Source organism: Pygoscelis adeliae, unplaced genomic scaffold (genome assembly GCF_000699105.1).
Source record: "Pygoscelis adeliae isolate BGI_AS28 unplaced genomic scaffold, ASM69910v1 Scaffold91, whole genome shotgun sequence".
In the NCBI taxonomy this organism is placed as follows: domain Eukaryota; kingdom Metazoa; phylum Chordata; class Aves; order Sphenisciformes; family Spheniscidae; genus Pygoscelis; species Pygoscelis adeliae.
Genome location: NW_008824196.1, coordinates 3,439,136 through 3,463,832, shown reverse-complemented (window position 1 = coordinate 3,463,832; position 24,697 = coordinate 3,439,136). Strand labels below are relative to the sequence as shown.

Here is a 24,697-nt window from a genome sequence, read left to right as displayed (position 1 = left end):
TTTCCTAAATAAGCAGTCCAATATTTCCTTTGATTGTAAAAGTATTTCTTCAACACAGCATGTAGATGTTTTACTATAAAATTGTTATGAAGCCTTTAGCAATAAAATGGTATATAGATTTAGAAATTTGTTTACACTGGTAAAAACTATTAATCTGAGCTTTAAAATATTTTATGGCAAATTTAAATCCCATCTTACTGATGCAAGGCACTTGAATGATTTAAATTGTTGGTGTAATCTTGCCATCTGTAGAACATTAAATGTGTTTTATGTGTGTTCCAGTAGTCATTTTCTATAAATATAAATATATAGAAATTTACCAAATCATAGGCAGGCTCAAACCAGAGTGAGGCAGCTGTGTGTGGGGTTGTAAAGTATTTCATGTTCAGTTTTTAGTGTATTATTAATTTTAATAGATATTTTATCTTTTTCTCCTTTCATATTGCAATTTGAATTATTTACTTTTCACAAAAAAGTATATGGCAAAATTTTGCTGTGAGAACAAAACCACCATATGTTAAAAAAAAACCCTGCATTTTGAAATAAACTGCTTGGTTAGAGCAAAGGAAAGAGACCAAAATAGGGATAGAGATAAATATAGATACAGAGAAATAAATACATACACTTGGTTTTGGATTTTGCATATTTTATATAGATGGACATATATGAATGGAACATATGTATTTTAAACTGCAGGTATGCATCTTGAACTGTGATGGTGGACTTCATTAATATATTCCTTCCTGTCTGTTTAAAGTCTTTCGTTTCATAGTGTATTGATATTTACACACATAGGGTACGTAGGATGGATTTACACTATTTTTAACCTTACAGTGAAGAAGGGGGTCACTGGAACACTGCTGAAATATAGCAGTGTTTCAAGGGCTGCTCAAGAACGCAATGTAGGAGCTGTGCAGAGTGAGGTGCCTGTGCCCAATTCCTGCTCATCTCAAAGGTGTTCCATGTGTAAAGTATGCATATTTCTCTAATCAGGCCATAGGTTGGCTCCCTTTTATTATAGTAACTGGAATTTAATATGCGTCTTTAATAGTAGCTATGTTTTCCAGATGGTCAAGAGAAAATGGTCCTTGCCTGAAGTGTTCATAGACTTTAAACAGAAAGATATGGAGACCACTAGTAAGAGAAATGGCAAAAAGGAACGAGAGAGGGAATTTTTATTGAGGTGGTGTTGTTTTAATGTCAAGTATTATGATGTAAGTTAAAAATTAAGAGGAACAGATCCTGCAGAATTCAGCCTAAATCATTTGCCAGTTTGCAAAGTGGACATTTTCAACTGTCTGTGCATGGCTATTGGGAGATGGCTTGGAGGGTTTACCTGGTTGGGACTACAGCAGATCTGCCTGTAAGGTGTATTTTGGCAAGCCTCAGCCATATCTTGGAAGGTGAAGCAGCTTGTTAGAATGCAGACTGGCCAGGAAGACTTGAACTTTTCCTTATTTATGGGATTAAAGAGTTTACAATTTGAAGATTGGCTGAAATGTCTCTTGCTGCAACTTCTCTTTTTTAGGTTAGTTCACACATCAAACAAAGGTGCAGCCTGTGTTTGCATAAGTGTAAATCATGAGTAATCATCTTACACTTGTTTGAGAAAGATCTTTTATGTGTAATGGCTCATAATTCGTTTTGTGGTTTTTTTCTAGGATACTATTGGAATTCATATTCCCATCACTAATCCTGCAGATAAAATTCTCCAGCTGAGTGTGGTGCTGGAGAATCAGTCACTTTGTGGACAAACGGCTTTCACTCTTAGGCCCAAACAAACATTTTTGTATCAACTAAAGTTTTCCCCAGCTGTTGTTGGCACTTCAGATGGAAGGTAAGTTGCAGAGTTTTGATACTTGTGGTTGTGGCTCTTGTACTAATAAGTGAACTACTTTCATTGAAACCTCAGTCACTTGATGTAGATATCACCCTAAAAAAAACCCACAACGTGTAATAAATGGAATTTAAAAAAATTCCAACTTTAAATATATTGTATCCCAAATAGCAGCTTTCCTCTGAGGGGAAAAACCTGACTGACAGGCAGTAGAATAACCCCTAGTTATTCTAGTTCACTAGAATTCAGTGAACGATGTTTTAGAAATTTACCTAATATTAGAAGTCCCCTCTGAAAACTTCAGATGAATTGTTAGTTTTGTAAATTTGTAAGTTCCGTAAAGGGAATAACATGATTTCATTTTTCTTCTGAGAAGGAATGAAACTATAACAACATAACTAAACCCAGGTGAAGAACCCTTTAACAGTCTTCACATAAATCCATTTAGCTTCTGAATCTTCCATTAATTAACAATGATCTACTAAATGAATACGGAGAGGTTTTAAATTACAAATTTTTCATTACTTTGGAAATCCCAAGGCAGCCATGCTTGTATGATAATTAGCAATACAAAGACAGATGACCTCTTGGTCTTAGTTTCAGCTAAGCCAGTTCAGCAAGTAACTGAAAAGTGCAGAACTGCAAAGCTTATTTTCCTGGAATTTGATTAGCAAAGCATTATTTAGTTGAAGGGCTGATTGAAAAACAGTTCCCTGTCTTTCAATGATATCAATTGACTGGCAAAAATACAGGGATGGGGAGGAAGGTGGGATGGTGGTTTATGAGGAGGGCAGAGACAGATGACCTGTGTTCAAAGACCAAATATTTACAAAGCCAAAATCCATGTATTTCAAAATTTCGTTCGGTTTGCTTGTACTGATTTTTCCAAAGACCAGAACAATGGCAGGTATCATTGTACAATACAGCTTTCAAGCAATACTGTTTTATAAAAATGAATACTGTTATCACTCTAGTAAATATTTTTTTCTGTGGGAATTTGTAGAAATTATGCATTCTGAAGCTGCGAATGAGAATAGACCTCATTTTTGCATACCAGATAATATTTCTGGTGTTTTTCAAGTGCAGAATTTCCAAATAATAAAATAAAGGTTTGTTTTAACTGGCAAAACTTTGGGCTCAGCTAATTGGTAAGCCGGGACTTAGGGGAATATATGCAAAGATGACATAAAGCACGCCTGTACATATTCAATACAATTATGCAGTACTGTACTAGAAAGCTGTCTGATAGTTGCTTTAAATTGCAATAGCTCCCAAGGACTACAATTACAGCTGGACAGAGGTACTTCCACGTTACATCCACACTATTATCTTTTTTTTCTGAAGTCATGCTCTGTTTCCTTTGCTATGGTAGCAGCTGGGAAGAAGTGTTATAAAACTGTTTATGGCAGGTGTACCTTTTCAAATGGATGATTCTTTCCTAAGCTATTTTATGCTCACTTTAAAGGCTCTGTTGGCACAGAGGATAGTCTGGAACCATAAAGTCATGGAACAGACATAGTTATCTATCATTTAGAACAAGAACCGGTCCTTAGTGGGTCACGGGTTTGGGCAGTGCATTTCATGTAAGTTTTTATATGCTTACAGTGCTTTGGTTTAATGTTCTTATGACTCTGCTACTCAAAAAACTAAGAAATAGAAAAAGAAATCTGCAATAGGATAGTAATGTGTTAGAATGTCTGTCACAGAAATATACTGCTGTACATATCTCACCTAACAGCAAGCAATTTTCAGTCATGACAACATTTGATTATATACCAAAACAGTATATTGAATATTTCTTTCAAGCATATCTTTGTCATGCTCATGTAAATGTATCTATATCTATTCCTCAGTTTTCATCACTAGATTTGAAAAGATTTTCCTTTTTAAAATCAGTGAATGCTATTTCTATTTCTTTGTCCTTTGAGTTCAAAATGGCTAGAAAGAAAATACTGTGACATTGAAATGAAATTAAAGCTTACTCTTGTAAGTTAGCAGTTGAAATGCTTTTGAGTTGTATTTTTGAAAAAAAACCCATGAACAAAAAAACCCAACAACTTTTTATGCTAAAAAGTTAAGAAAGATGAAGAAGAGATTTTGTTGCATTAGTAATTGTAAATATTATTAGTTTTGGTAGTTGAATTCAGATACCAGCAAGAAGTGTTACAGGAAAACTGGGAGGTAATTAAAGAACTCGCTGTGTTGAACTCGTTAGGTTTTTCCTGAATTCTAATCTGTACATTTTTAATTGTCTGCACAAAAGCTGTGTCATATTAAGCTTATGTGTCTGTTTTTAGTGTCATATTCCTGTCAGATATGGTTGGAGAGTTTTGGTATGCACTGAAGTTGACTGTGGAGAAACCACTGCCAACTAGTCTACCTGAAATAGAATGTGAGCTTGGAAAGTAAGTATGTAGTTCATAGTGCTGAACTTGGTCACTGGTTTGAAATATCATGGAAAACATATGAAGAGTTTACATCAAAAAGCCAGAATAGTGCTGTATATGTACTATAGTACTTTGCGGATAATTTTAATAGATATATGTGTAGATAGGTGAAATTGTCCTTGCAGAAAAACAATTGAACTGGAATTGTAGCCTGTATGTAGACTTCCTCTGAAGTCTTTAGATAGAAATCACTCTGAAAATACTGCAGAATGTAATCATAAAGATCCATAATACAGAGTTCTGTAGGTTTTTTTTATTTTCTGTTTCATTTCTCTTTCTGAACTAGGAATATATCTGACAGACCTGCTTTACAGATGCTTGTACACCAGTTATCAATTTTTTTTAACCTCTGAAGAAATGGCAAAGTAATACAACTTCTGTCCTGCAGATCCTGGGGTTAGACATGGTTGGAACACTGCGAGTGTTAAGAAAATGAGCTACTTAGAGCAGACAGAAATGAACCCAATTCTTGTCTTCCTTCAGAAAAATTTCATCTTGCATTTCGATAGATAATTTTCAGTTCTGACTTTCAAGACAGAAATAAAAACTTTTAGGATAAGACTTTCAAGAATGCCAGAATTTCAGTAGTACTCTTCCACCTATTACCTCTGCTTAGTAGCAGGTTCTGTGGACACACTGCTCTTCTGAAAGCTAAATTCCACTTACTTTTGTATATCTTATCTTTGACTAAATCTATAATTAATATACATTACAGACTGAACAAAAAATGTTGTTAGAGAGTGCAACACGAAATTTTGCCTGATTAAATTTTTGTGAATGAATATGTTCTACTGTTCGTATACGATGCACAGACCAGAGTTAACTGGCAATGCCTTTGTTACTATGTTTTTCTAAGAAAATCAGTAGGGCTGTCCATTTCCCGGTTTTTACTTTAAAATTCGGGGCCGACTGGAGTGAAAAACGTAATTTTTCTCTACTATGTAGGCTGACACTGTTAGGAGTTAGAAATAACTTAAAAGCTTTTCATTCAGACTATCTGGCATTTGTAATTTTCTCTAGCATGCACTACCTGTGAACTGCATGCACAAGTGGTCTTCTGGCTGAGAATGGCAAGTCATCCTTCCTACTGCAAATAAAACATATGTTGGAAAGGATTAGCTCCACTAACTACAAAGCTTGCCTGTCAAATCTATCATCTCAAATGCATTGAATTCCATGTTTTATTTTTTCAAATGAGACTTCTTTCCACTTTACAAGTAGATGCGTGTTGTAATTCCTATGCATATATAAATGATCTCATCTACATCTGCCCTCAGCAGATAGTGGTGGAAGAACAGAGAAGTACTATTAGTTTAATTATTAACAACAGCAGCAACAACAATAATGTATAACAGGAAATTAACAGTAGTCTCATATATCTTTTTATATATACATTATAAAACAGTATAACAAAACTGACAAACTTCTTCCTTTTTTTTGTTTGCATTATCTGCCATATTCTTCTTTTCATAAAGTCTCCTGCTTTTTGTTCAGTTATTTCCTTCAACACTCTCCTTTTCCCAGAAATTTATTTCTATTGTATCATCAGCGTAATGTCCTCTTCTTGAAGTGCAAAATTTTGGACAATGGCAGTCGATGATGGCACTGAGGTTATAGTTAAATTACTGAGAATTGCTCTACCTGCTGAAAAGATGAGATAGTCCAAGTAAATTGGCTGCATTAATGTATTCTGAATATGTAAAGGCAATGCAGGTAGACATTTATGTGTTGTCCATTTAAGAAAGGTATCAATTTGTTTTGTTTTGAATGGGTGTACTTCCTTGCTATGTTCCCAGAGACATGGACTGTAAATGTCATAAAATGTTTGAAGCACTTCTGGTTGGTGAAGCTTTGTAGTTCTTTAAGAGACTAACTTCCATTCCACCACCTTTTCCTTGAATGCAGAAGAAGCATTATCATATGTGATGTCCTTCTAAGAATAATGTTTTTCATTATGTTCTTGCCACATTCTTTTTGCTATCAATCTGAAGAATTTAAGAATTTCTGTCCTTGAAACATCACTTGGAACTGGATTAGGAGCCAAGAAGCCATTGATACACTTAGAATCAATTTCTAACCAATTCTTGAAAGAGAAAAGAACAAATTCTAACAGTTTATCTTTTAATCCTTCTTCATACACCCTAACATTCTGGGTTTATCACAGTCAGATCTGCTTTTTGTTTCTGTCAAGGTAGATTTAACACAACCTTTAGCATACGCCTCTAAGCAAGGAAACCTTCTCCTTGATATTCTCCACCTTCATTTATCCATCCTGTTATGGGCTCCACAGCGAAGTCATTGAAGATGAGTCAGTCAAATGATGTTCACAGTGGACTTGAATTTACTGTCATATACAACAACTTTTTCTAGCATAACCACAGTAGTCAATCTGTGTGGGGTGGCAGAGGTTCTTAATGGATGTGATCCCTTGAAGAACCTCTAACAGTCAAATAGTTACTTACTGAAATTTCAGATATTCCAACATAGTTTTCCCTTTGACAAAGTATTATGTATGAAAGAGACCAGACAAAAAAGTAAAGGCTAGAGATGGTAAATGTGAAAAATGGGAATTATCAAGTGAATCTGAGGTTCTTGTGTGAAAGTGTCCTGGAATTTCTCTACTCTCTGCTGTTGAGACCTCAGTGATAGAATGCTTTGACAGTGTTAGTCAAAAACAAGTCTGCCACTCAGCTGCTGGGGATTTATATCACTGCATATGTTGGAAGGAGCCCACCTGCACACAAGTTTTAGGGCCTGAAGTTACAGTTGTAAAGCTTGACTGAAATACCTTCTCTTCTCAATGTTGCTTTTTGTATTTTCTTTTTCCTTACTGCTTTAGCTATGATCAACTGACTAATTTTTTCCAGAGGATAAATATGTGGAGCAATCTGGCAGTTGACCTGCCACAGCTTTGACTAGAGGGAATATCCATTAGGTAGATGAATTATGGCAAAACCAATATATGTATCTCATCTTCTTATTTAATGTTTTTACTGATTCACCTTGAATCTCTTTTCTGTGTCCCTTGGTGTTACAACGAGAACGTGATTTATGGTCATATATCTTTGTTAAAGGCAAATACATTATTTTGATCAGACTAGAGGGATTTTTGGGAGTCTTACAAATTCTTCTGAAAATGGTGCTCCTTATTGAAGGTATCTTGTGTTTGTCTATTCGTTAATTAGAAAATAAAGGACAGTCTGTAAAATAGAGTGCCAGCTGATTTAAAGCATAACATTTAGGCAATCAGCATACTCCAATCTTTGTTCTGGGACAGCCACAATACTCCTTAAAATACATAATCTACATGTGCAACATAATGATTTACCATTATGCTATAATGAACAATGCAACAATTGTACAAAATGAAACAGATTTTGAGCCCATGCAGAGGAAGAATGAGGAGGGAAGCAGGCAGAACCTGCATTGAAATGGCTGGTGTGGAACACTAAGTTTGTTTTGAGATCTCAGGGTTACAGGATGATCGAGAACAATGGTTGCCTAGTGGCACTAAATCAAAAGCTATTGGCAGCACCACTTAATTACAAGCTTTTCCTGTAAACCATTGCTTAGACAGAAAGGAGTTACAGATACCATTTATCTGATTACCTTTAATTTCTGTCCAGTGCTTTTCCTGAGGCAGACTATGAATCCATGGATAGACCACAGAATAATAAGACATACTTAAAATTATTTTACTTTTTGGAACCACATTTTTTTGTTGGCCTTGGCACTCTGCATTATCTATTTGACTAAAATGTTTTATTCCAAAGTTAGATCTGCAAAAAGTAAGGAAAGAAAGGTGAGACATAAATCTGCAAATTGGAGCCTAGGAATAAACGTGAAGCTGTGGTATCAGAGACACTAGGATTCATTTCCACATATTCCTATCTAAAAGTTAGGCATCAAGTTTAAGGCATCAAGTCTAGGCTCCTCCTGTAGACAATGAAAAGTGATTCCACATCTTAGTGATCTACATTAGGGCCAATTCTCCCTGAAAATGTTCTTCTCCTTGTTGAGTATTGAGGGAGTTAGACAGTCCTTTTAACCAACTAACTTAAACTAACTTCCTGGCAACTGAAGTACAGCAAGACAAATTCTGCCCTTATGAATGACCCAAGTGTTAGAATGGTTATTGCCACCACTTTTTATTGTTATTAATAATTATTAGTAATATTAATTAATGCTATTAAATATGTGTCCATACTAGTGGAAGAATACTAATGCAATAAAACATAATTCTTATTTTTAAAAGTACTCATTTTTCAAGAAAGAAAACAAGTGATGAATAATAAAATGCAATGGAAAAAGCTTTGTACTTAATAGTTGTTGCATATATGTATTTTTTCCAGATGGGCTCGTCTTTACATACCTCTCCTTAATCCTACACATGAAACTCTGGAGCTTGAAATTGTTAACAGCAATCCTAGCAATTTTTCAACTGAGACTGATCCAAAACACCCTGTAAGTAAGATTTCTGTGCTTTCACAAAAATGGTAGAAGAGAGCCTTCTTTTCAAAACATACTGAATTGTGTATCGTACTGTGGGTTCAGAATACACAACATAATCTCAAGGATTAGAGGCATTTTAAGTATGTATTCTAGGGATTCTATAGCTTAAGGATGAAAACAATTAAACGTGAAAAACAACACAAGCGGAAGTATAGATGTTTTTTCCCTGGAATGCTTTGTGGAATGGTTTTGAGAAGGACTGCAGTATTGGTTGCAAATAATATTCAGGAGATATTAGAAGGAGAAGTTGCAAACAAACCAGCTGTATTAGAAGCTTCACAAGTTTCTAAGAATCAATAGGATAACTAGGTAAATATTTAGGTAAGTAGATAAAATGTTAATATAAATATAAGAATATCTCATAGTCATGGCACCAACTTTCAGGGCCTATGAATAAGAATTTGATCAATTTAGCTGCAAGGAAGCTTCAGGCAAATACCTGGAATCATTTTATTCACCAAACTCACGTTTACCCTGAGACTGATTTCTACTGAGAAAATCTTCATCCTGTTACTGTTATATACATTACTTTTTCCTCCTCCATCACGGAAGCCCTTCCATCTTGCTGCCTAACATTTTTGTCCTTTCAAGGACTGAGACTTGTATAGATGGGCTCAGCTTTCATATTTTCATTGAGATTGGCTAGAGTTCTAGATGGTCAGGATTCTGAAAAATATTTGTTATTGACCATTGATTACTAGTTGATAGTACAGGTCCTATAAAGAACTCTTTGGATGTTATTAACAATTAATGCTATTAAATATGTGTCCTTTTTATGATGGGGAGATGAGAAAAGGGAGGACAGATGTGTGGAAACTCTGGTGCAAGGGGTTAGGGGGACCTCTTACTAGGATGTGAATATAGAACCTTTAACGTGAAAAAAGAAAATGAAGAAACCTGTTGCGGACAGGAAAGAAATGGCAATTGCACCTTTTCTAGACATGAGGAAGATAATACAGGGAAGACATACACCAGAGCTGGTTTATTTGTGCAAACTGGTATAAGGGTCAGAGGGAGAGGAGAGGAATATTGTAATAAGATCCTAAAATAAAGCTGAGAAGGTAGAAAATGGATTGTATGGGGAAAATAGAGGAATGCTGTAAAGTCATAATACGTGCATTTTTGGCTTTCAGAAACTAAACAGCTTTCAGCCTCAAATACAACAGTACAACAAGACCAAATGTTCTTAAAAGGGTTTCTAAAGCTAACAGCTAAAGGAGATCACCCTTATTTACTGAACTGCCCTATATTTTGCATACATAGTATTATATTAAATTAAAAGTATAAAACGTGAAGTGTTTATTTTAGTCTGTCTTTTATGTCATGCATATTAAGACATCTTCATACATTATGTTAAAACTCGACAAGTGCTATTACTAATCATTTCATCAGTTGGTATTTGAATAGGAGCTAAGAAACATAATGGATGCAAACTATATTAATAATCTAGGAGTATTATACATGCTGTGTTTAGGTCATTGACACAGAAGTGTATTAGATTTAATTATAGTGACTTTTGGCTCCTGCAGATTGCATGTTACCTTGTCCAGGAAATTAAAAAAAAAACCAAAAAACTTCTCCTTTCTGCTTTCCTAATTTATCACCAGAGATTCACATATCACCAGTAACTACATTACATTGCTTAGGAAAAGACACATTCAACACCAACTGCAGTAATTGTCTCCCTTCCCTTCCCTTCCCTTCCTTCCCTTCCCTTCCCTTCCCTTCCCTTCCCTTCCCTTCCCTTCCCTTCCCCTTCCCCTTCCCCTTCCCCTTCCCCTCTCTCTCTCTCTCTTTCTTCTTAATAGAATACTCAGTCCTATATATTGTTTATGCATTGAATTCTGAAATGTTCTTTGTGAATTACAGTAGTTCTTCCAGTTAAAGGATGGCTTTGGTGAATTTGCTATAAGCAACTACCTCATATTTATTTCATGTATCTGTCCCGTTTTGAACTTGTTTCTTCCATTGCAGACCCATGTTTGGAGAGGTAATGTGATTTACTTCATAGTTTTGATGACAAAGGCAGGCGGTGGCGTTTAAATACCTGCTTCTTCTCCTGAATATGTTGCGTCCTAGGTTTAGTCCCTCCATACAGCACTGCGTTCAACTTCCGGAAGATTACTGCTTGTTCTTATAAACTGTAACCTGTGTTTCAGGTATTAGTTTATGTTAATGCCTGTTTCAATGTCTTTGTGATGTGTGGAAGAAGTTTCTCATCTTAATTATTCAAGGTTCTGCTCTCTTTAGAGCAGATAATGCTTTCTTGTCAGCAGAAAAATTCCGATTTGAGTGATCCTCAGATGAAATGCAGCAATACAGAGCAAATTAAGATAGGTAATGTTTGAAGGGAATTAGTAGAGTCATTTTAGAATTCTGCATATTCTAAATCTGTCATTTTAATATTTCATATAATTATCCATTTTTGGTTTTATGTCATCTAAGATGTAGAACTGTCAAAGACATTGGGCTGTCAGTCAGAAAATATCTCAAACAGATTTCATCAGTCACTGAGTTATGTTAGATAAACCAGAGTCAACAGAGATATTGGAGAAAATTTTATCTTTCCTGGAGATGAATTGCCTAAAATATTAACCAAAATTTTGACTAATATTTCAGAATTTAAACAAATTTGAATATCATATTTATCATACTTCTATGTGTGTGGAAGTTTGTTCCAGTTTCAGTTTGCAACAGAAGGCACTACTGAAATACCACAAGGGATTATTTTCCATAGATCTGATTCAACTTCAAGTACTGACATCATTAATAATAGGCTTTCCTGAGGTCCAGTTGAATTACATTCAAGTATTCCTGAACGTCTGGGTGCTTAATGAAGTCTAAATGAAAATTGAAGGCTTTAAATCTCTTGTCAGCTTCATGTAAATCAGAAGCAACTCCATTAACTTCTTTGTAAACTGATGAAAATGACAAAAGTGTACGTATCTTGTTAGCAGCTTTGCAATTGTAGCCTAAACAGCTTTAAATGGAATACACCATCTTGGTTTTCTTTCAAGAATTTGATAAAAGTTTTCAAGGATTTCCTTTAATGTGATTTGGATTTTCATATCTTTTTTTTTTTTAACAAGCTACATCTAATTTTTGTTTCCCTTCTTGTCAACCTTACACTGTATGGGTTAGCTTAACATCTTTATAAATGCTGCCAAATTCTCTAGAAGTTGGAACAGAAGTGAACTCCCATAAGTTTGCTGCAATTCCTAACTTGTTTTTCATTAGAATATTGGGCATTATGAGTTTCTGGGGGAACAGTCATTCGGATGTTGAGTTTTGTGTTTCTTTCCTAACAACAGCTTTCTTTATCTCTAGTAGAGAAGGCTTCGTGTTCAGCATTTAACAGGTGAAAATTCTCAATCATCTGTATTGCTATGTTCCCCAATTTACTTCTTTTCCTCTATATAAATACATGGACAGATTTCACATGTATGTGTATTATATTTATACACACATATATTTATGATGTAACTTAAATGTACAAAAACCTCTTACAAATGGGATCATCTATGTTGCCAAGAAGAAACATGCTTTCACTCTAAGTCTTCAGCTTGCTATTCTCCTGGCTTATAACTAGCCTAAACCTTTTTCATGAAGCTGTCTTCCATCCTGATCGGCTATGAAACACAATTTTTATTGAGGAAAAATAACTTAATAAAGAAGGGATGGCAGAGAGGAGTGCAGTCTCAAAGTCTCTGTGTGCACGCTTTATTAGTTTGTTAATGACCGAGAGTATTGTTTTGTACGGAGTAGATTTAATGAAAAATTTCCCTCCTTTGTTGAATTTATAACAGTAATAATGCATGTGTAGCTGCTCAGTCTTCTTCAGACTCAGTTTCTGTATTTGAACAGTTACATCTGAGATCTTATGAAGAGCAATGATACCAGTTCCCTTTCACATGAGTATCTTGGAAGACACTTGTTTATGTAAACAAAATGAAAGGCAGGGCATGAGTTAACTTCAGCATATTTTATTGAATCACTGTGGCAAAGTATGACCTTCTTTAGACATGTTGTTAGCATTATTTCTCAATTTTAGTTATTAAAGCAATTTATTCATTGGTTTTCAGTAGAAAGTAAGTTCTTTTTTTTACCCAACTCTTTATTTCAAAACAAATTACTTTCTGGATACAGTAGAACATCATACTGTGTAATATAAAATATTTTTTTTAAAACAGATCTATAATGTAAAAAATAAAAATCTTTTCTGCTTTCAGAGCAGACAGCCTGCTGGATTATCATAACTCCATGTTGATTAGGTTCATTGTGGCAGTGCATTTTCTGTGTAATGATACTATATCAAGTAATGCTTATTGAAAATGGAACTTCAGACTGTTTTCACCTTTATGGGAGAGATATTATTCCAAATAATGTATATCTCTTAGTGAAATTACTAAAAATTTAAAAACTGTAGTTTTAATTTAATAATGTGTTCGTATGCTGTGACATCCTGTCTTTACCTTGCTTTTTCATTTTGTTCAAAAGTATTTGGGAGGGGGTAATCATTAAGGTTCTTTCTCCATTTGTAAGTCTTCATTGATAAATGGGGCTGGCTGGTTTGGACAAAGTAGGTAGGAACTAGACTGCAGATGAAAGTAAAAAAATCTCAAGAAAAGGTCTCTGGATACTGTGCATGCCCAGGAACTCACTAAGAAATGAGCTGTTCAGGCTCCTTTTAGATGACGAACAGCTAAATGAACTCTGGGCAGTGGGGCAGATGGGGATGGAGGTGGTTTGTGGGAGGTGACTCTCCCTCAGATCTGTTATTCTGGGTAACACAGAAGCCTTGCAAAGGTGACAAGTGTGGGACGGTGGCAGTTGACTGCTGGTGGCAAATGTGCTTTCAAGTTATCACTCAACTACGGGACGTACGAGATCGTGTAGTGTGGGCGATGCAGCAGTGCTGTGCTCCCCGTATGGGAGGTGCAGGTGCTATAACAGCCGAGTGGGAGTGGGCCCAGAGCGGCGAGCCGCATGCTCTGAGCACAAGACCCACCTACTTACCCTTCCAGAAATGTTTTTTGTCATACAGTGGAAACTGTCAAATTAAATTGGAAAAGTTTGAAAAAATACAATCCCACCCCCCCAGTAGACAAGACATTAACTGTCTTCAAACCAATAAACTGTTATGGCAATATTCTGATAAGTTATTTTAAAACTTGCCCCCCAAAAGAGAAAAATAACATTTCAAGTTTAGTGCATTAGTTGACCACATCTGAGCTCTGTCCTCTCTTCTGCTCAATCTAGCTCCCACTGCCGTCAGTAGGAATATCTGTTGTTCAAGGTGCACCAGCATCCCAGTCCGTAATTGTGCTGGTACCCTATAGACACACCCAGAAGGTGACTGGCAGGACCAGGATGCCTGTGGCCCCTGACCGGGTCCAGCTCTGAGATGGCAGGGAAAGCCACGGGGCAGCAAGGAAAAGCAACATAAGCCTCATCAGGGGCCTCTGCCCTGGGCTGGGAGCGGACACCTCTGTCCCTGCTTCACCCTCTGGGGCCTCCAGTTTGGCCTCAGCGCTGTGGCCATGGCCAGCGGTCCTGGTGCCGCAGTGGGCCCCCATCCCTGTCCCTGTCATGGCTCTGCTCACCGTCTCTGGGTGTGGTGGGACAAGGCTACTGGTGGAGGTCCCTGTCTTGCTGTGCCATAAGCTCAAGCCTTCCTCAGCCACGAGCCAAGCACCGTATCAGAGCACAGGCAGTCAAACCCCTGGGGTGGGAAGAGGTTTCAGGGCTTGTTGGTGCAGTCAGGCATTTGCAGCCATTAAATGTAGTAAACAAAAAGGAATGTTTTAATAACTCCTGTTCACTGCCTGTTAGCGGCCTGTTCTTCCAGGGCTGACCTTTCCTTTATAAAAGGTCTTGTCAGTGCCAGCTGTTGTAGGGTGTTGTTCTGACCTTTATTAGTTGCAAATTATATTCATTTTATAAAATACAGCTTGAGTGTCCATAATTCCAGTCAATTATCTTTTTATATCTTCTTACATGCAAACATTATTTAAACATGTATGATATTAAAAGCCTAGCACTTTTTTTAATTAAAAAAACAGACACGGTAATTGTGTATTCAGTGATTCTAGCTGATCATTCTCTCAATGCATTGGCATTTTTATTATTCATAAGTCTATTCTTTCACTGCTTATCTAGTTCTTAAAAACATTTATGACCCCATTGTAGTCAGCTACCGTGCTTTTCCCTGTGCAATTGAGACTCAAGTAGCATACTTCAGATGAAGAGAACACTAGCAACACCATTTACAATGTTAGTTTAGATAAAGGTAAGCAGAAGAGAGGCAAAGCACTAGTTTATTAAAACCTACAATGTATTTCCCTTATAAGCCAGTTCTTGTCTTTGTAGGTCAATGTGATAACCTTTTAGTGTCATCAATACGATCAGACACCAAAGTCACATTTGAACGGTATTTGTGAGAGCCGCTGTCCATGTCCTTGGAGCAATCTGTAACACCAGCTCTGTAGTTTCTGGGGAATGAACGTGCAGTGACTGCCACTAGTATTGTTTACTGCAATACACTTGCTGCCTTAGCAGCCTATGCTTGCTGAGGGGAGAGACTGCATCTGGTGGAACACATTAATCACATAAACATCAACACTGTCGATGCAAAGCACAAAACAGAAAAGGGCTCCAAAAATTGACTTCCCCCCCTCTACCCTTTGCTTCTTGTATTTGTACAGCTGGTTGTCGCTCCTCATTCCACCACTGAAGTACCTGTGCAATTCTGTCCGTCTGGCCTTGGAAGAGGCAATCACAAGGCATCAATAACCTTCAAATGTTCACAGGTACGATACTATGTTTGCTGCCCACAACACTTGGAATGCAGATTAGATAATATTTTTAATAGGCATGTAAGTAAGGGTTTCGGTCTGTAGGTCAAGTTGAAATTTAATGGCTGGATGCATAATAAAGGGCAAATGCAAAGATGTTCAAAAGTTATAATTTGTTTTAACCTTAGTTTTACACAGAAGTTATTCTATTTACAGTATTAAAATGTGGCATAATGGCCTAGGAGCTAGGATAAGTAATGAATAATTTTAGCTTTCTTGGTAATTAGTTCTGCTGTTGTCAACACCAGAAGACCGGCACTTCTTAGCATTGTCACCTCTGAAATTAAATTTCTTGATGTTTTTCCCAACCCCAAACAAAATTAAATTGTTTCTTTTTTATCCGATTTGAATTTTGGAAGGTCACGCACTTGAAAAAGTGAATTCTTCCTTTCAGTTTGTTTGAGAATGGTTTTTACTATGAGCATCTTAGAATTGTTGACATTTTTTTCTCTGTGAATTTTCCTAATTTTAAATGAGAAACAAGTAAATAAAGAAACATGAGTCATCAACATGACCTACTAGCTGATTAAAAATTACAACTGGAAACAAAAAGAAAAACTGATAATATGATGTAAATGATAATATTTCATCACATGAGCTGTGGTTGATAGAAGCATTTGCTTTCTGTGCAATTTCCTCTCTGTATTCTTTCAGAAATCCTAATAGACTGCTGACTTGTGAATTACTCCAGTTAAGTGCTACCAGGAGTTTTCAGTAGTGTTTTAAGTAATACTGCAAAAGCAAATAATCTTTTGAATAAAAGAAAACAAATAGTGAAGGAAGTGATGTGGCAATTTTTTTCCTGATTAAGTATGTTGAACAGACAGGTTATTTGTAGGTGGTGCTAGCACAGCATTTATTTTCAGGATCTCTCGTCTTAAATATTTATTAAGGATAAAAACAAGGAGACAGCAATTCTCATATGAATACTATATATCCAAGGCCAGTTCAGGAGAACAGAATGTCCTTATCTCGTCTGGATCCTGATGGGACACAGAAATCTTATCTGTATTTTAAAAAAGAAAAAATAAATTCTTCACCGAATACAGAAGCAATAAAACAATACAACAATTCATTCAAACCTTTCAGGAACAAATTGAGCCCTGCCACCTGAATCTTGTCATCCAGTGCATCTCCTTTCAAGTAATGGCAAATCTCCAAGTTTTTATCTGCAGTGAACTTCAGTCAGTGTCCCATCCTTCTAGTTGCTTTGTCCAGACCCCTTTAACTGTTTCAATATATTGGTATAACCTTTGTAATTTCTTAGTGCTCTATTTATGCCTGAATCCTTTGAGTTTTCTAAATTTTCATTCATTTTCACTGCTACAGTCCTTACTAATTAATCCCAGACTATTTTAGTTTGCTAATTGTTATACTGATAGCTGACAGTGAGTATTTGCACAGATATAACTGCCCTTTTTAATGAAGACTTGAAGAATGTTTCTCATCAGCGGTAGATGCCTCAAACAACTTTCAATGTAAACCACCACCACCACACCACCCCCCAACATTGATTTCCCTCCCTTGATTTCTCTGATTAAATATATTTGAATGGACACTTAAGCCATCTGATAGCTGAATAGCTGACTAATCTAAAATCAGTTAATGACAGTACTTACAGGATAAGCTCTAACTGTTTCTGATTGTGCTTCTTTGCTGAACTGAGAGAAACTGCTCTGTGTTATTACCTGCTTCATTTGTTTCTGGTTTGAAGCTGTACAAAGAGCTCTTCACAAAGTGAATCTGAGTTTAGCTCTAATGATTGTGAAGATCTGAAATTAAGTTTGTTGGGACAGCACTACTGAAAGGTCAGCTTGAACATAACCCACACCCAGAGTTCTAACATATCTGTATTATCCTATTCTTTTACCACATTGCTAGCATCCAGGTGTAATGTAGAGCATTTAACAGTAGTAAGTAATATTAGAGAGAAACCAAGCCCAATATTAGATCCTATCTTGTATTATTTGCCTTAGGATTCTGGTTTTTTTAATCTTTTTTCCTCTTGATTTCTTGCACTGAGCATACATGATCTTGACCTCCATCACAAAGTGGGTCAGTGAGGAACTGTTACTGCAGGTCAGGCAAGGCAGGCCTGTCCTACAACCTGTATAATTTTTTGGTTGTCTGGTTTTATTTTCCAGACTGACCGCGAATTTTGTGTGGCTCCTTTAGCTGCTCAGTTTGACAAAGTTTCAGTGTGTTACTTTAAAGGTGCTCAGCACTTGAAACAATAGGGTTCAAAAAGGCTCTGCTTGTTAACCACAAAAAAATGAGTGGAAGCTACATTCTTTAATGTTTGTAGACCATGAGCCTGAGCCTTCAGCAATAAAGCTCAAACTTGATCTTTACACCACACCTGCACAAAATACGAACACGTGCACTCCTCCCACCCCTGCACTGTACCTCAGTGTAAAATTACTTGCTATGAACAAGGTGGTTCACACAAATTTACAGTGGGCCTGGAAAGCATTGTTAGACTCATATTGCCTCATAACTTCTGTATTAAGAGTTTTGCAAAAAAGTTTTCTTTTTTGTTACTGTGTTTGTAAGCAAGCACAAAGTATCAATAACAAGCCGGTGTAGATCACTAATAGCTTGGCATATCCAGCTTTCTGAAAACATGGTCTTCTGGCACGCTCATGCCTGTGTTCCAGTCCTTCAAAATAAGCCTGCAAAGCGTGCTCAGCCTTTTCTTTACGTTTAACTTCTTGAGGCCGACGTGGTGAGGAAGAACATGAGTCAGGAACACAAATGCTATGGCATGCGCGCTTGGCAATTGTTGGGCATTTTCTTGTTGACTGTGACCAGCAAAGGGGTTTCACCAAAGAGTTAGTCCTGTGTTGCTTCCAAGTCTGTATAGCAGTAGCATTCGCCTTCCTGTCAGAATCTGAGTAGTGAGCGGTGCTAGCTTCCTGCTCATGAATCTGTAACCATAAAGAGGCTATAGGTCATGTTTAAGTCAACAATAATGAAATAAAATGTAATTTTAAAGGGAGGTAGTTTTTAATTCTTATTAGTTTGAGTAATGAAGAAGTTCCCACAAACCAGGTGATAAAAATCAATGTCTAAATCCTAAACAAAACATAGGCTCTAATTTTATATTCTGACTTTTAGTATTGGGTAGTCTCTACATCAGTATATAAACAGTTCTTCCTCTTTTTTTTTTTTTTTTTTTAATTAAAATCCTGTAGCCTTTGATGACTTTTACCAAAGAATTTCCTTCAGTAAGATTAAAATGTCTTTTTTCTTGTTGGATTGAATGTTTCTCTATAAAATGATAATAAAGGCATGCAATTTTGCTGTCCAAAGCTATTTTCTGAAGACATACGATGTGCCTTTTTTTTATCCCTGTTTATGCTGAGAAGTCTCAATATATTAGTCACTTTTTACTGTATTTCCAGATTTGTTGTTAGATTTTTTGAACCCTGTCTATTGCAGATTTTCCTTACTTTTTTCAGACAGACTATGCAGAAGTAAATGCAATGTTTCAGATAATAAAAATAGTATTTTGATTTTATTTATTATTTTCTATTCTCTTTGTGATGCATACCTTTTTGAGTGATAATGAACAAAACAGATCAAAGGGTCACTGAGCAGTTTGTAATAAGCCTCAGATTTTAGTCTGTATTATTATTTAAAGGCAGCAACATGAATGTACAAATTAAACATTTTCCTTAAAATAATGGTAGTATCTTTATATTTACCATCCACCTTTGCTGCTCATCCACCTTTTAAAGGTTCCATAATGAGTGGCATTATTAACACCAGTCTTTATAACCTTAAAAGAGTAAATGTGGGGCAGGCAACTCTTTACTGTCATTCTGAAAAGAATGGTCAAAATTAACACATCAATTTAATTATATTTTCCTTTTTTTCTGCTCTGTGTTGAAACACTGTATCTACTAGTTCTTTCCAATATTCTTGATTCTTCTGTGTATAGTGGTTCATGTTCTTTATTGTCTTTGGAGTAACAATTTTAGCTTTTTGTGTTGTTCTACTGCTGTCCCATCAAAGAATTATTTTCCTTCTTCCTTTGTCTTCTGAAGATAACTTCTCACTTCATCTTCTTTCAGGTTCTAATATACGTGCTTTGAATTGCGCTCTTGAAACCACCTACATCTTTCCATTCACTACACTGGGAGCTCTGAGTAGCTACATGGAAGTTAAATACTCCGTGCTCAGAGTAGTACAGAAGTTAAATGCAAAGAGGAGATGTGAACATCTCCCAGACTGGAGCTATTGATTTCCAGGTAGCAATACTTAGAGTACCATAACAGCTTGAGGGAAGAAGAAAGAAAGTGCTAAACAGCAGTTCACTTACAACAGAAAAGAGACATAGAATACTAGAAGAAAGAAGTAGGCAAAATGCCTTAAAATGTACAGATCCAACTCATCAAATAATAAATAATAACACATTTCATCTACAGCTTAAAGAGTGGATATTTTACCTTTCGGGGACTGGTCTTCCTCCTCAGCTGATGGAACCAACCAGCATAAGCGCATGCATTGGCCAGCGTTCTTCTGTCATCATATCCTTCAAAAATCCAACTCCTGAAAACGTCGTGGTAGATGTCATGCTGACAGGTACAGGGGTTTGGATTTTTTTTTGGGGGGGGAGGAACTTAAGCTCCTTGGGTTGCTTTAAAAGTGTGAGTGGGATGTGATTACATTTGCCTCATTCCATTTCCTGGCAACAGAGATACTGTGTATCATTCACATCCACCCTGAAAAGCTCTGTAGACTGTGCTGTGGGAGGTAAGAAATAACACAAACCTTTAACAACTGTTCACAGTAGACCTCTTAGGTCATACAGCCTCAGGTATACATGCAGCTGGTTGTTGGCTGTGGATTGCACTGTAGCGTTTAGGCAATAGGATACTCCTGGCATGTGTTTTGGGAGCTCTATGTCTAAGCCAAATAGCTAATGTTTTGTTTTGGTTTTGTTCCTCAGTTATTTTCCAAAATATTTTATATTATTTTGTCAGATTCTAGATAGCTAAAGGAGTTAGTAAGGGCAAAACATTTGAGTTTTTTTTCTGATTGACCTTCCAAGCAAGTATGTTTCAGCAATATTTTCAAACATACTTTAAAAAATAATATAAGATCCAGAATTATCAAGTCACTGTCCATACTGAGATTTCACAAATGCTGTAGAACTCAAGTTCAAAGTCCCAGATTCTTCCTGATGACTGAAATTTACTCAGTGAAAGAGTAAATTTCACTCTGAGTGAAGCAGAGAGCTTTAGGAGGTTCTCTGAATCTCCACCTAGTCCAACATAATATGTAGCATCAGAAAGCAGGTGCCAAAGCATTTCCTGGCATCTACGTATAATAAAAATTGAAGATAAACCTTCCAGTGGCTCCTGACACAGACCCCATGGATGGGGAAACATAAGAGAATAGCAAAATCAAATCTGTGCAAAGGTTAAGCCAGGTTTACACACTCACACTATGATTTGGGGTTTGTGGCACATAGAATAAGTGAAGAAATGCGACTTTTAAAAAATTTAGATTCATGTTTATTTGTTGCATTGAACTCATGCTTTTTAACTACACCTTCTGAGATATGAAGTAGAAATACAGAAATACAGCTTTGGCTGCATATGCAGTTATTATATGGGAGACTTTGGAGATTCTTTTACCTAAATGGTGCCTGGTCAAGAGCATTTTGGTCTCATGACTGAATGCTCTGTACTTTTGCTGACCAAGTTTTTTTGGCAGACTTTAGTGCAGTTTCCCATTTTAACTGCTAAAATATTTTCATTCATGGCTGTCACAAAATAGAGTTCTGTTCATAAATGGTCAGACCGCTTCTGAGTTTCTGTTGATGTTCTCTTCCGGGCAACAGTGAAGGAAGCAACAGCATGCAGTGGATCCACTGTTTACAGGCTAAGTAAATCATGGCCAGGATTTCAGGGACAGTGCCAGAGTTTACCTGCTGAGCAGGGGACCTGGCAGAGAGGGGAACAGTCTCGTGTCCAGCTTCCTACTTATCTGCCATCTAGGCACCCTTAAATGACAAGGAGCATTGCAGTCTGGGTCTGCACGCAGTAACAGAGCAGTTGGCATTCTGTGCACATACAGAAGGCTCAAAAGTGCTGCTCATAGCAGAAAAGGATGCGTAAATGTTGGCAACACAGCACAGGAGCCGTTTTCAGGCCCTGGATGGTGCAATCATCACTTCTGTAATCCAAATGGAAGTCCTGAGGGTGGATGCTGCAACCCTGGTCTGAGGCAGTTGGGAGCTCTTGAGGTTTCTCCCTGGCACTGCGCTATGAATGGCAATAACTGCACCAGTTAGATGTGTGCTCTGGTGGACTTCCCGTGGTACCAGATGCAGGAGCTTTATTGTATCAAGGTTAATGAAGAAGAGATTGACAGGATCTTTGCAGAGACTCTGCAGAAACAAGAGCCAAACCCTTCAAGGCTGAGCAGTTCGGTGTGACCAAAAGAAGACGGAAGCATCAAGAAGACACAGAGTCCCAGCAATGGGGAAGTCTCCATTTCCATCTGCAGCTGTTCCTCTAAAGAGGAGGTTCAGAGCTCTGGAAGAGAGGAAGGGGAAAAAAGTTCCATTGAGGGGGAAGAGTCTGGGCTGAGCATCTTGGGTCTTCAGATTAGAACCAGCACTATTAAACAGGAAGCAATGAGTGCTAGTGGTTGAAGTTTTCTTCCTCCGTGGGACAAGGGCTGCCAATTTCCATAACAACATATCATCCCAGGAAGTTTGCTGCTTTCCTGGAGCTCAGATCTGAGATGCTGCAGAAAAGATTGCCAAGGCTTATCTGACCTTGCAGTTACTATACCTTGCTGTTCATTCATATAGCGAACACATGGATCTATACTCCCTGTACAGCCAAGGAAACATCGAACAGATTGAAGGAGACTAGAAGGTTCTGTGGGCATTCTTTCCTCAAATATTTGTGCGTACATTTGCATAGAACTTGGGCAGCAAACAGGAAAAACGGGAAGAACAGCAATTCCAGGCCAGTTGCAAGGCTGCAATGTGATCACAGTCATGAAGACAGTCAGTGACAGTGTATGGCCAGAGACAGCATACCTAGGACATAGCTTGGGCAAGGACCAACAGCAGGAGCCTGAGTTTAAATGCAACTCAAGCCAGCGGGAGGAGGCCCCAGATGCTACTCACTCACAGCTTAGCCGTTTTCACAGAAGTGTGACACCAGATTATACAGCTGCACTATATCAGAGCAGATCTTGAAAACAGGCAGCTACAGCCTTGTGTGTGGAGAAGAGGTTACAGAGAATTTCAGAGAAGGTTGGTTATTGGCTGGACAGATAAATTAGCATACGTCGCTGAACTCAGGGCCCTGACCACTAATACTTTTAGTCCAAATTATCCAATTAATACTAATTGCTGCTAACTGATAAATACAAATCTTCTCATATCTACCTTGTATTTCTTCACAGTAAATTATCAGAGTCATCAAATCCTAGGTTCTTCACTGGGAAGGAAATGTTGATAAAATGCCGGTTTCTTCCTTCTCAGTCTTGGATCTACTTGGTGTTATTTTTACATGTTTCCAAAAGGGTCTGTTGCTACACTTGCTTTCTTATTGGTCCCCAGGTTTAGTTCCACCATGACCCCTTCATTTTGTTAGGTCTTTACCATAAATTGTATGATTTCTTTAGGGTAATACCACAAAATTATACGTCACTAAGCTGAAGCTGAAAAACAAATAAGGCAACAGTTGGCACTTCAGCAATGTGCTGTTACAGCTAAAATAGCTCAAGTCCAAACAAGGTGTGACAAGTCCCTGATGCTTTGCACTGTTGACTTAATATAAAGCCCCATGGCCTGTTACTAGCAGTGGCAATAATGTATTCCCTGTACTACACCTAGATGAGGTGGAAGGAATAAGAGGTAACAAAAGGCGAATATAAAAGTACCATGAGCATACTTAGCAAAAAAATCAGGAAGACCAAAGACCATCAGGTGTGAAGACTAATAGGCTCACAAGAAGGGGTTCTAAAGGTATGCTAGTTGCATAAGGAAGCTTAGAGAAAATGCAGATAAGTCCATTGATGGATGGGGGGGAATCAACTAGTTACAGACAATGCAGAAAAGGCTGAAGTGCTCAATGCTTTTTTTTGCCTTAGTCTTTGCAAGCAAAACTTGCTCCCAAAGCAGCGTGTACTGACTTGGTTTGAAAGGGAGATGGGCAGCTCACAGAGGAGCAACAGGCTGTGGACTTCTTAGAGCAGATGGATGGATTCAGATCCACAAGTCCAGATGAAATTCAGAGTGTGATAAAAGAGTTGGCCAACGTGATTGTGAGACTGTGGTTCTCTATGAAAATTCATGCTGATCAGGAGATGTTTCTGTTGACCGGGAAAAAGCTATGTTATTTCCTTCTTTTAAAAATGATAGAAGGAAGACTGATGGAGTGGTAGGTTGATCAGCCTCACCTCAGTGCCAGTACGATCATTGGACACATCCTTTTGCGGTCTGTGTAGCCCATGAATCGCACATCCTCTTGCAGTCCATTTCCAAGCACATGAAGGTCAAGAAGGTAATCAGGAGCAGTCAAATGGATTTGTTAAGTGCAAATCATGATTGACTAATATGATTGCCTTCTATATGGAAATGAGTGATTATGCAAATGAGGGAGGAGCCGTGGATGTAATATACCATCATTTAGTAAGACTTTTGTCACTGTTTCCTATAGCAGTCTTGTTTGGAAGCTAAGGAAATCTAGGCTTGATGAACAGACTGCTGAGTGGGTTAAAAGCTTGGCTGAACTATTTGTCTCAAATGATAGTGATCAACGTCTTGGCAGTCAACTGCTGACTGGTAATGAGTGTAGTACCCCAGGGGTCAGCACTGGGGCCCATACTATTCAAGACCTTTATTAATGACATGGATGATGACAGAGAGTGCAATGTCAATTAGGGGAAGCGGCTGACATGATGAATGGTAGAGCTTCAGTCCAGAGGTACCTTGATAAATTGTTGGTATACATCTTTTTTGAATTGCTCGTGTTTGTCAACTCATCATTCCTGGAGCAGCTGAAGATACAGTA

General features: G+C 37.4%; 1 protein-coding gene across 1 annotated transcript in view; it reads left to right on the top strand.

Moving 5' to 3' along the window:
- LOC103925977 (chromosome unknown open reading frame, human CXorf30) overlaps nt 1-24,697 on the top strand; it is a 181,235-nt gene that overhangs the window by 79,049 nt on the left and 77,489 nt on the right. The window contains exons 7-10 of the mRNA XM_009334787.1: nt 1,662-1,837; nt 4,135-4,242; nt 8,637-8,748; nt 20,081-20,237. Of these exons, the coding sequence (XP_009333062.1) occupies nt 1,662-1,837; nt 4,135-4,242; nt 8,637-8,748; nt 20,081-20,237 (553 nt within the window). The remainder of the gene's footprint in view (nt 1-1,661; nt 1,838-4,134; nt 4,243-8,636; nt 8,749-20,080; nt 20,238-24,697) is intronic.